At 35.6% G+C, this 14,007-nt stretch overlaps 1 protein-coding gene across 1 annotated transcript in view; it reads right to left on the bottom strand.

Annotated features, from left to right (window-relative positions):
- The window catches only part of LOC126007198 (probable ATP-dependent RNA helicase DDX60), a 139,540-nt gene that overhangs the window by 83,979 nt on the left and 41,554 nt on the right, over positions 1-14,007 (bottom strand). Inside the window, 2 exon segments of the mRNA XM_049772674.1 lie at positions 4,857-4,972; positions 11,096-11,201. Coding sequence (XP_049628631.1) covers positions 4,857-4,972; positions 11,096-11,201 — 222 coding nt within the window.

Genomic DNA, 14,007 nt, shown 5'->3' with positions numbered 1-14,007 from the left:
GTACTGAGAGGAAATGTTATACTTTTGAGAGTACACATCAGGACCCTACCTGAATTGCTTAATCACACAGCTTATAAAATTAGAAAATGATCAACAAAGGGAAACAAAAATCAGTAGACAGAAGGAAATAATAAAGCTTAGAGCAGAAATCAATGAAATGGAAACCCAAAAAAGAATCCAAAAGATCAACAAAAGCAGAAGTTGGTTCTTTGAAAAAAAATAAATGAGATTGCTAGATGGTTGGCCAAACTCACAGAGAGAAACTTGATAAACTGTGTAACTCCACCCTGAATTTAGGTGTATCTACCTGAGACCCGCCCATTCCTGGGAGGGACCTAGGGAACCGGATATTACGTATAACATTACCTGCAAGACCCCTCCCATTCCAGGGAGTGGTATTGGGGAGGTTATATAAGGCCTTTGACCCCGGGAATTAGGGCTTTTGGCTTTTGGTCTTTTGCCAGAATGGAAGTTGGAGGTGACATGGATAAAAGAAGTAAGATGCAGGGCAAGATAAGGATAGCATGTGTAAATGGTTAGCAGCCACATCTGTTGGCCAGGGCAATAAAGATGTTATCTCTCTGGAAGCATGCCTGTGATTGAGTTCAATACCCTCCACGACCACCTGAAGAGAATGACATGCCAGTTAATAGGGGATGGAGCCACGTGGCAGGGGCCTAAGGACAAAGGCCTCCATCTCCACCATCCAAGGCCATCCTAAGGGTTGTAACACTACAAACTGTATTAGAAATGAAAAGGAAGTGATCGCTACAGACATTGCAGAGATTCACAGGGTAATCAGAGACCACTTTGAGAAATTCTATTACAAGAAACATGAGAACCTGGCAAAAATGTACAAGTTCTTGGACTCTTATAAGCTTCCACGGTTGAATAAGGAGGATGTAGCATATCTAAACACTCTCATGCTATTGAGGAAATTAAAATGATAAACAAATGTCTGCCCCAGAATAAAGCCCAGGCCCAAATGGATTTACTAATGAATTCTTTCAAACCTTTCAAGAGAAACTACTACTAATCCTTGCCAGGCTCTTTCATGAAATTGAAAAAACAAAAACATTTCCAAATAGTTTTTATGAAGCCAACATCACCTTGATAACGAAACCAGAAAGATATGCTTCCAAAAAAGAAAATTACAGACCAATATCCCTGATGAACACAGATGCAAAGATCCTCAACAAAATCCTGGCAAATAGGATTCAATGCCTCATCAAGAAGGTCATTTACTATGAACAAGTAGTTTCATTCCAGAAATGCAATAATGATTTAACATCCATAAATCAATCAACATGATACACCATATCAACAAAAATAAAAATAAAAATCACAAGATCATTTCAATAGATGTAGAGAAAGCATTCAACAAGGTCCAACACCCATTCTTGATAAAAACTCTCATTAAGATGGGAATGAAAGGAACTTTTCTCAATGTATACCACCAAACCAATGGTAAATATTATTTATCCTCAATGGAGAAAAACTAAAAGCATTTCCTCTAAATGCTGGTACAAGACAAGGCTGTCCTCTCACCACTCCTGAAAGTACTTGGTATAGCAATTAGGCAAGAGAAAAATTTTAAGAGCATCCATATAGGAAAGGAAGAAGTCAAGCTCTCACTGTTTGCAGATGACATGATATTCTACTTAAAAAACCCTAAAGACTCTACCAAAAGCTTCTAGAAACAATAGATTCATATATCAAAGTGTCAGGCTACAAAATTAACACACAAAAATCAATGGCCATTTTATACACAAAATGATAGAGAGGAAATGGACATTAAGAAAACAACCCATTCACATTAGTGTCACACAAACTCAAATATCTTGCAGTCAACTTGACTAAAGACATGAAGGACTTATACAAAGTAAACTACAAAAGCCTGCTTCAAGAAATAAGAAAGAACATGTGGATATGGAAAAATATGCCTACTCATATATTGGCAATATTAAGATCATTAAAATAGCAATACTCCCCAATGCATTGTATAGATTTAGTGCAATCTCTCTAAACATACCCATGACATTCTTCAAAGAAGTGGATCAAACACTTCTAAAATTCATTTGGAACAATAAACACCCACGAATAGCTAAAGCAATGCTTGGGAAAAACAATATGGGATGCATTACTTTCCCCAATTTTAAACTGTATTACAATGCAATAGCTATCCATACAGTATGGTATTGGAATAAAGACAGATCCTCATATCAATTAAATAGACTTGAATACTTAGAAAATGTTCCAAGACATACAATCAATTTATCTTTGATAAAGAGGTAAGAAATCCAAAATGAAGCAAGGAAAGCCTCTTCAACAAATGGTGTTGGCACAACTGGTTAGCCACTTGCACAAAAGCAAACTCAGACCCCCAGCTAACACCATTTACAAAGGTCAAATCCAAATGGATTAAAGACCTTGATAGCAGACCTGAAACCATAAGGTATATAGAACAACACATAGGTAAAACACTCCATGACACCGAGAGTAAAGGCATCTTCAAGGAGGAAACAGAACTGTCCAAGCAAGTGAAAGCAAACATAAACAGATGGGAATATATTAAGCTGAGAAGATTCTGCACTTCAAAAGAAATATTACCTAGGATACAAGAGCCACCCACCCAATACCCATTAGATAAGAGGCTAATATCCAAAATATACAAGTCACTGACATAACCTTATAAGGAAAAAATGTATCTAATCCCATCAAAATATGGGGAGAAGAAATAAACACTTTGTCAAAGAAGAAATACAAATGGCCAAAAGTCACATGAAAAAATGCTCCACCATCACTAATCATTGGGGAAATGCAAATCAAAAAAACTATGAGGCGCCATCTCAAACCACAGAGATTGGCGCACATCAAAAAGAATGAGAACAAGCAGTGCTGGTGGGGATGTGGAGAGAAAGTAACTCGTATTCACTACTGGTAGGAATGCCATCTAGTCCAGCCTTTATGGAAAACGATATGGAGATTCCTCAATAAACTGGAAATAGAGCTCCCATATGCTTTAGCTATACCACTCCTAGGGCTATACCCTAGGAACACAAAAATACAATACAAAATTCCCTTCCTCACACCTATATTCATTACCGCACTATTTACAATAGCCAGACTCTGGAAACAACCAAGATGCCCTTCAACAGAATGACTAAAGAATGACTAAAGAAACTGTGGTACATACACAATGGAGTATTATGCAGCCATGAGGAGAGATGAAGTCATGACATTTTCCTATACATGGATGTACATGGAATCTATTATGCTGAGTGAAATAAGTCAGAGGGAGAGAGATAGACACAGAATAGTCTCACTCATCTATCGGATTTTTTTTAAAAAAGTGAAGACTTTTTGTAATAATCCCAGAGACAATAGAGTTAAAGGCCAGAAGGACTAGCTCACAGTATGCAGCTCACCACAAAGAGTGGTGAATGCTGTTAGAGAAATAACTACACTAACAACTAGCATGACAACGTTAATGAATGAGAGAAGTAGAATTCCTGTGTTATCTACAGGCAGGGGAGCAGGATGAGGGAAAGAGGGGGCATTGATGGTTGAAATTTTGCACTGGTGAAGGGAGATGTTCTGTTTATGACTGAAATCCAACTACAATCATGCTTGTAATTATGGTGTTTAAATAAAGATTTTATAAATAAAGGGTTCTACAGATATCTTAAATTATAACTTTTAATATTCAACATTTTTTACTTGAATCCATCCTTTGTATATTTTTTAAAAACTCTTTTATTTATAAAAGTCAGGAGTTAGTACAGAGAGTTAGGTGCTTCTCTTGCACACAGACAACCTGGATTTGATCCCCAGCATCTGCAAGTACCACAAGGAGATCCCATAATGCAGACCAGAGATAAGCCCAGAGCACTGGATGTGTGGCCCCCAAAACAAATAAAATAAAAATGTATTCATGAATGTTTTTGTCCAATAAGATCTAGTGTAGTATATTGTTATCTTTTTTCGAAAAATATTTCTTATATTTTTATATTTATGTGAGATATGTTAGACATACATGACTTCAGACCAAACCAATGCAAAATAAATCTACTATATTCTATTACTGTTTTGGAAGTGGTAGAAAATCTACCCAGTGAAACATATTTTGTTAAATCAATTTGTAAAATTTGAGAAAAGCATCCATTAGAGCAAATATCATTTCTGTTAAGATATAGAACATTTTTCATCATTCTTCATTAGTTATGCTCTTTGTAGTTTGTCCTTAATGTAAATACTTTTCTATTTTTATTTTTCATCAGAGGTTAGTTATCTTGCTGTTTTCAGAATTTTAGATAAATCCTATGTTTAACATTGATATAGGCCATATTTAGGGATGTGAAACAGAAACTTGGTTTCCATTTGCACTGCTTAATTGGTATATAAAGACTATAAGCACATTTTTAAGTATCTAACAGATATTTGTGTATCTTCCTTTGTGAACTAACACTTTTGCTTGCTTTCTATGACATTTAAAAACTAACCATTCTATTTAACTCTGGTCAGAAAATGTGAAAATTCATTGCCATCATTTTGTTTTATTTGTTTATAAATAATATCCAATCATTCTCAGAACTTATTTTTCTGTATTCAAGGATCATTCTTGGCAGGATTTAGGGGACCATATGAAATACTAGTATCAACCCAGATCAGCTGCATGCAAATCAAATATTCTAACTCTATACTATTTCTCCACTCCTTTCTTTACCCTCTTTACTGACATATATTAAATACATTTCAGACTTTGTTCATAAACATAATATTTCATTCATAATAATTCTCTACTACAAAGGGTACACAGTAAAATTGATTTTCTTTTTCAGAATTATAGAACTCACCTTCAAAAGTGCATTTTGTCATGTCATAAGCATCACTAAGGGGTTTACCAGAATGCCAATGCAACAATTCATCAAATTCCTTTTGTTTCACCAGCGATGTTACAATGGGATCATCACTATGAGACAAACACAAACACATGCATAGAATAAATTGTAGGCCTACTCATATAACATAGCAAAGATTTTATTTTGCAATAGTTTAAAAAGCCATAACCACCTTCCCTATTTATGTAATACAATATAAGTGGTGGTATCCAAACATCATTTTTTAAAAAAAAAATTAGGAACGTCTGTGCCTCTATCAGTATCAATAAATATCAATTTATTCTTTTATTTAAAATATATAACTCAGATCAGGCACTCAGGCAGAAAGTGGACTCTGAGCTTTGCATGTTTCTCTTCTCTGATATCCTGAAGCTCTCCTCAGAGGGCTAGAAAGGGCCCCCCAAAAACTGTCTCCTGGAGCCACGTAGGCCAAAAGGCCAAGAAAGACAGCGTATAAACCAGGGATCAGGTAAGCAGGCAGAGAGTAGAGTCTGTCTGTGGAGAAGTCCACCCTGCTGTGCGATTGCTAACTGGGAGAAGCTGAAGGGACCTGTTGGCTTTGCATGTTTCTCTTCTCTGATCTCCTGAAGCTCTCCTCAGAGGGCTAGGAAGGGCCCTCAAAAAACTGTCTCCTGGAGGCCTCAGAAGAGCAGTCTCTCTACTTCACTTCGTGGCCATGAACTCTTTCTAACTAATGAACCCCACCACAACATGCAGAAAAAAAAATCACACTACAAGTGCGACAATGGAGAAACCTTGCAGGCAAACAACACACACAGAGAATAAAAATGATAGCTCTGATGACCCAAAAAATACCAACCATTTGATCAACCTCTCAGATAAGAAGTTTAGAATAGTATTATGGAAGATTCTCATGGAAATCAAAGAAAACATAGCTCTATTTGAACAGAACAAAAGACAGAAATCAGAAAACTCCAAATTGAAATAACAGATCTGAAAACACAGTAGCTCAATTGAAAAACTCAGTGGACAGCCTCTCCAGCAGGGTAAAAGCAACTGAGGACATAATCAGTGAACTGGAAGATCAAATGCATACAGCAGAAAAGATTGGAAAAAACCGTAAGGCAAACGATCAGACGATGGAATAAATACTCAAGGAATGTGAAAAGATAAAAATAGAATTCTTTAAAAAAAACTCAACAGAAACAACATAAGAATCATTAGAGTCCCAAAGGTCCAGGAAGGAGATCCCCAAGAAGGATCAACTGTCAAAGATACCACAAAGAAACTCCCAGAGCTAAAGACTGCATGCAGTCGATTCCTTCATGACCGAAGAGTACCAGCTAAAAGAGACCTGAAGAAAAACACCCCAAGACACATCCTAGTCACAATAATGCATCCTACAGATAGAGATAGAATACTAAAAGCAGCAAAATCAAAAAGGGAAATTACATTCAAAGGAGCATCTTAAGACTTACAGCAGACATGTCACAAGAAACTCAATGTCAGAAGACAGTGGTGGGATATTGTGACAAGACTGAATGAAATGGATGCCTCACCTAGAATACTACACCCAGTCCTACTCACATTCAGCTTTGAAGGAAGGATACATAGCTTCACAGATAAGCAACAGCTCAGAAACATCACAGATGCAAAACCAGCTTTAAAAGAAAAACTCAAAGGTCTACTTTAAGACAAAACAGACCAACAAACACACCAAACTTATACACAAGAGGACATTAAATCCATTGACAATCATATGCCTCAATGTCAACATTAAATGCAACAGTTAAGAGACACGAATGGCTAAACGGATCAAAAAGATGAACCCAACCTTCTGGTGCCTACCTGAATAGTCAGAACAAACATAGACTCAAAATCAAAGGCTGTAGGATAATCGTCCAAACAACATCCTTAAAAAAGCTGGGGTGGCCATATTAATATCTGATGACACCAAATTTAGACTCAGAAAAATTGTAAGGGACATAAATAGACACTTCATACTAATCAAAATATATGTGCAACAGGAAGAAATCACACTACTAAACATATATGCACTCAATGAGAGACCAGTAAATTATCTAATACAATTATTGACTAATTTGAAAGAGGACATCAAAAAATAACACAATAATTGTGGAAGACCTCAACACAGCCCCGTCAACACTTGATAAGACAACCAGACTGAAACCCAACAAAAATATACTAGCCCTGAAAAGAGAAATGGAAGAAAGAGGCCTAATAGATATATATAGTACAGTCCATACCCAGAAACCTGGATATGAATTCTTCTCTAATGTACATGGGTAACTCTCTAGGATAGACCACATGGTGGCAAATAAAGCATACCTTCATAAAAATCAAGAGGATAGAAATTTTGCAGTGTACCTTTGCTGACCACAAGGCTCTGAAATTAGATGTGAACTACAAAGGGACACGGAAGAAGTACTTCAACAACTGGAAATTAAATAGCCTAATACTGAACAACCAGTGGGTCCGAGATGAAATCAAAGAGGAAATCAAAACTTTCCTGGAAACAAATGACAATGAAGACGCAAACAATCAGAATCTATGGGACACAAAAAAGTGATGCTGAGAAGAAAATTTATAGCTTTGCAAGCACACAACAGGAAGGAATAAGGGGCATATCTGAACAGCTTAATGACACAGCTTATAAAATTAGAAAATGATCAACAAAAGAAAACAAAAATAGGGAAACAGAAAGAAATAACAAAGCTTAGAGCAGAAATCAATGAAGTGGAAACCCAAAACCAACCCGAAAGATCAATGAAATTAGAAGCTGTTTTTTTGAGGGGGAAAAAAAAACAAGATTGATAGACCATTGGCAACACTCACAAAGAAAGAGAGAGAGAAACTTGATAACCAGTATTAGAAATGAAAAGGGGGAGATCACTACAGATATTTCAGAGATTCTAAGGGTAATTAGAGACTACTTTAAGAAACTCTGTTACTAAATATGAGAACCTAGAAGAACTGACCCTTCCACAGTTGAGTAAGGAGGACATAGCATATCTAAATACCCCCACCACTATTGAGGAAATTAAAATGGTAAACAAATGTCTTCCCAAAAAGTAAAGCCTAGGCCCAGATGGATTTAGTAATGAATTCTTTCAAACTTTTCAAGAGGAACTCTACCAATCCTGGTCAGGCTCTTTCATGAAATTGATAAAACGGGTACACTTTCAAACAGCTTTTATGAAGCCAACATCACCTTGATACCTAAAACCGATAGAGATGATGCCAAAAAAGAAAATTACAGACCAATATCCCTGATGAACACAGATGTAAAGATCCTCAACAAAATCCTGGCAAATAGGATCCAATGCCTCATCAAGAAGATCATTCACTATGATCAAGTAGGTTTCATCCCAGGAATTCAAGGATGGTTTAACATCCGTAAATCTATCAACATAATACACAACATCAACAAGAAAAACAAAACTCACATGGTCATATCAATAGACGCAGAGAAGTATTTAATAAGGTATAATACCCATTCTTGATAAAAAAAAAATCCTCTCATCAAGATGGGAATGAAAGGAACCTGTCTCAATATAGTTAAGGCCATCTAACACAAGTCAAAGGCAAATATTATCCTCAGTGAAGAAAAACTAAAAGCCTTTCCTTTATATTCTGCTACAAGAGAAGGCTGTCCGCTCTCACCACTCCTCTTCAACATAGTACTGGAAGTATGTGCTATACCAATTATGCAAGAAAAAGATATCAAAGAAATCCAGAAAGAAAAGGAAGAAGTCAAGCTCTCACTGTTTCTAGTTAGAAAACCCTAAAGACTCTACCAAAAAGCTTCTAAAAACAATAGATTCATATAGCAATGTGGCAGGCTACAAAATGAATACACAGAAATCAATGGCCTTTTTATGCACCAATAATGAGAGGGAAGAAATGGACATTAATAAAACAAACCCATTCAAATTAGTGCTACACAAACTCAAATATCTTGTAGTCAACTTGATCAAAGACATAAAGAACCTATACAAATAAATCTATAAAACCCTGCTCCAAGAAATAAGAGAGGACACACGAAATGGAATCATATAACTTGCTCATGGATTAGCAGGATTAACATTATTAAAATGGCAATACTCTCCAAAGCATTTTACAGATTTAATGCAATCTTTCTAAAAATACCCATGACATTCTTCAAAAAATTGGATCAAACACTTCTGAAATTCATTTGGAACAATAAACACCCTAGAATAGCTAAAGCAGTCCTTCAGAAAAGGTATATGGGAGGCATTGCTTTCCCCAACTTTAAACTGTATTACAAAGCAATACTTATCAAAACAGCATGGTATTGAAAAAAAGACAGACACTCAGATCAGTGGAATAGGCTTGCATACTCAGAGAATGTTCCCCAGACATACAATCACCTAATTTTTGACAAAGGAGCAAGAAATCCTAAATGGAGCAGGGAAAGCCTCTTCAACAAGTGGTCTTGGCACAGCTAACTAGCTACTTGCAAAAAGCAAACTTAGTCCCCGAGGTAACATCATGTACGAAGGTAAAATCCAAATGGATTAAAGACATTGATATCAAACCTGAAACCATAAGTTATATAAAACAACATGTAGGTAAAACACTCCATGACATTGACACTAAAGGCATCTTCAAGGAGGAAACTGCACTCTCCAAACAAGTGGAAGCAGAGATAAACAGATGGAAATATATCAAGCTCAGAAGCTTCTGCACCTCAAAGGAAACAGTACCCAGGATATGAGCCACCCACTAAGTGGGAGAAATTATTCACCCAATACCCATCAGATAAGGGGTAATATCCAAAATGTAAAAGGCACTGACAGAACTTTATAAGAAAAATACATCTAATCCCATCAAAAAAAAATGGAAAGAAGAAATGAAAAGACACTTTCTCAAAGAAGAAATACAAATGGCCAAAAGGCACATAAAAAATGCTCCACATCACTAATCATCAGGAAGATGCAAATCAAAACAACTATGAGGTACCATCTTATGCCACAGAGATTGGTGCACATCACAAAGAAGGAGAACAAGCAGTGCTGGTGGGGATGTGGAGAGAAAGGAGCTCTTTTTTTACTGCTGGTGGGAATGCCGTCTATTCCAACCTTTATGGAAAGAGATATAGAGTTTCCTCAAAAAACTGGAAATTGAGCTACAATATGATCCACTTTTAGGAATATACCCTAGGAACACAAAAATGCAATACAAAAATCCCTTCCTCACACTTATATTCATTGCAGCGCTATTTACTATAGCCAGACTCTGGAAACAACCAAGATGCCCTTCAACAGATGAATGGCTAAAGAAACTGTGGTACATACACAATGGAGTATTATGCAGCCATCAGGAGAGATGAAGTCATGACATTTTCCTATACATGGATGTACATGGAATCTATTATGCTGAATAAAATAAGTCATAGAGAGAGTGATAGATGCAGAATGGTCTCACTCATCTATGGATTTTAAGAAAAAATAAAAGAAATTCTTGCAATAATTTTCAGAGACAAAAGAGAGAATGGCTAGAAGTTCCAGCCCACTACATGTAGCTCAACACAAAGAGTGATGAGTGCAGTTAGAGAAATAACTACATTGAGAACTACCATAACAATGTGAATGAATGAGGGAAGCAGAAAGCCTGTTTAGAGCACAGGCAGGAGTGGGCTGGGGAGGATGGAGATTTGGGACATTGGTTATGCCAATGTTGCACTGGTGAAGGGGGGTGTTCTTTAAATGACTGAAACTCAACTACAATCATGTTTGTAATCAAGGTGTTTAAAGATATGAAAAATTAAAAAATATGTATCCTGGGCCAGAGCGGTGGCACAAGTGGTAGGGCATCTGCCTTGCATGCGCTAACCTAGGACTGACCATAGTTTGATCCTCTGGCATCCTGTATGGTCCCCGAAGCCAGGAGCTATTTCTGAGTTCATAGCCAGGAAGGAGTAAGTAACCCTTGAGCAATTCCTAGTGTGGCTCAAAAAGAAAATTAAAAAGGTATCTGAAGGTATTATATTTATGATTGAAACATGCTAATTTTCACCTAGTAATGATCAAAAGAATATTGATAATTTAATATTAATTCTATTAAATATTTCAAACATGTATTAAATTCAATATACTGTATGTGACTATTGTAGTTCAAAGCATCTTAAACCTTTAATGAGTAATTAACACATTTTATCCAAGTATTTACTGAGGATATTTAAGATGTACCTCTTCAGGAAAGGAAATTCTTTCAATATGTCTCCAACAAAGCTATCAATCACCTCTGATGACACTGGAATAAAACCCAAATTAGGCACCTCCTCCTTTGAGATTTCTGTCAACAAAAAATACTTAAAGTCAAATATGAAGCTTTGAATTAGGAGCATTACATATTATTCTCTATGTCTCTACCATTAAAACATTTTTTCTTGTCCTTATTTGTAGTCATAATTTCCAACTCTTTCCATAAAGTTATTTTCCACATTAAGAATTTTTGGTTAGGGGAGAAGAAAAGGTTTTGGAACACAGCAAATTATAAAGTACTGTAAACTTTCAAGGAGGAAGAGAGAGATAGAAATGAGCAGATACAAAGAGAAAATACTTGTTTTTATGTCAACATGTTATAATTAACTATAAAAGAATTTACATACCAAAATGTTTATATATTCAGATGTCATAACAAATGTTTTTAGTATTCTGAGTTCATTTTTATTATATGTGTGTATTTAAATTTTGTATTAAAATTTAATATTTATTTATGTCCTTTTTATTTAGATGCTGGTTTAAATTTGTAAGATACCATTGTTCTATACATTCCCTCACTTAACAATCACAATTCCCAAATACATTCTTACAAAAACTCTTTGCCTGACAAACATTTTTTTTATAATTTAGGTGCTGAAGACCAGAAGTATCAAGAATTGAATGGCCCAAAGAGACTGATTCCTATTTGCCAAAAATTGCCCACAGCAAAAATCTTCTTATAAACATGCCTTAAATTGACTTTTATCTTTCCTTTCTTGATCTGACTTAGTCACTCCCTATGTTGATATTTATTTAGCTGATATTTCTAAAGTAAACTATTTATAATCATGAGTGTATGTCCCTAATTCACTGTCACTATGTGTCTGAAATACAATTGAGAAAGACTTGTAATTCACATTCTTCTCAATAAAAAAATTAAAAAAATAAATAAAAATGTAAAGAAGTGAATCTCAGGCTGAAAGTTTTAGAAACATGCCTATATTATTCCTTCATTCTTAAATTATATTTATATATGCTAAAGAGAAAGTCTATTATTAACTTTATTTTTATTTTAGTGTGTTACTTCAGTATTTTTAAACTATTTACATTCCTAGTATACAATTTTTACTATATTACATATAGCATGTGTACCTGCAAATGCACATGTGCAATATATCCCACTTAACACTCATAATACTTCCTGAATGTACAAATTCTTGTCTTTCATCAGTCCAGATAAAATTTTAGCCATACTCTTTCAAACCATTGAAAAGACAGAAATCCTCCCCAACTCCTTATATGAGGCTAATACCACATTCATTCCCAAAGATGGCAGGGACACCCCCAAGAAAGAAAACTACAGACCAATCTAACTAATGAACATAAATGCAAAAATACTTTACAAAATTTTAGCTAACTGAATGCAGCACTATATCAAAAAGATTATACATCATGACCAAGTGGGTTTTATCCCAGGGATGCAAGGATGGTTCAACATATGCAAATCAATCAACATCATACTCCATATCAATAATAAGAAAGACAAAACCACACGATCATATCAATTGATGCAGAGAAGGCGTTTGACAAAATCCAACACCCATTCATGCTGAAAACACTCAGCAAAATAGGGCTAGAAGGAACCTTCCTCAAAACAGTTACAGCTATCTATGAAAAGCCCACAGCCAACATTATCCTTAACAGTGAAAAACTGAAAGCATTACCATTAAGGTCAGGAACTAGGCAAGGCTGTCCACTCTCCCCACTCTTATTCAATATAAACTTAGAAGTCCTAGCAATAGCAATCTGGCAAGAGACGGGAATCAAAGAAATCCAAATTGGGAAAGAGGAACTCAAACTATCTCTTTTAGCAGACGATATGATGATATTCATCGAAAACCCTAAAGAGTCCACAGTAAAGCTCCTAGAAACAATTAACCAATACAGTAAAGTGGCTGGCTACAAAGTCAATACACAAAAGACAGTAGCATTTCTCTATACAAATAACGAAGTTGAGGAGACAGAGATCAAAAATACAACTCCATTTAAAATAGTATCAAAAATATAAAGTACTTAGGAATTAATCTTACAAGGGAAGTGAAGGACCTATACCAGGGAAACTTCAAAACACTCCAGAAAGAAATTGAAGAGGATCTAATGAAATGGAAGAACATCCCATGTTCATGGGTAGGTAGAATCAACATAATCAAAATGACTATCCTACCCAAACTTCTATATAGATTCAATGCAATCCCCATCCAAATCCAGGCATCATTCTTTCAAGACTTAGAACAGTCAATCATAAAATTCATCTGAAACCACGAAAGACCCAGGATAGCCAAACAGATACTGAAAAACAAAAAGCTGAGTGGCATCTCTTTACCTAACCTAAAGCTATACTATAAAGCCATAGTGATCAAAACAGCATGGTACTAGAACAAAAATAGAGCCTCAGACCAGTGGGTTAGAACAGAATATCCAGGCGTAAATCCCCAGATATACAGTCAACTAATATTTGACAATAGAGCCAAGAACTTGAAATGGAACAAAGAAAGTCTCTTCAAAAATGGTGTTGGTACAACTGGAAAACCGCCTGTAAGAAACTGAATATTGGCCCATACCTCACTCCTTAAACAAAAGTCAACTCAAAATGGATTAAAGACCTTGAAATTAGATCAGAATCTATAAAGTTTATTGAGGAAAAATAGGCAGAACACTCGAAGACCTATATATTAAAAAAGTCTTTGAGAACGGAACACCAATGGTAAGGACTTTAGCATCAAACATAAACAAATGGGACTACATCAAACTAAGAAGCCTCTGCATGGCAAAGGAAACCCAACTTAAAAGAAGAAGACAGTTAACTAAATGGGGAAAAATTTTGTATTCAACACATC

This window comes from Suncus etruscus, chromosome 4, assembly GCF_024139225.1.
Source record: "Suncus etruscus isolate mSunEtr1 chromosome 4, mSunEtr1.pri.cur, whole genome shotgun sequence".
In the NCBI taxonomy this organism is placed as follows: Eukaryota; Metazoa; Chordata; class Mammalia; order Eulipotyphla; family Soricidae; genus Suncus; species Suncus etruscus.
The sequence above is the reverse complement of the archived record's forward strand: the minus strand, read 5'-3'. Positions and strand labels throughout refer to the sequence as shown.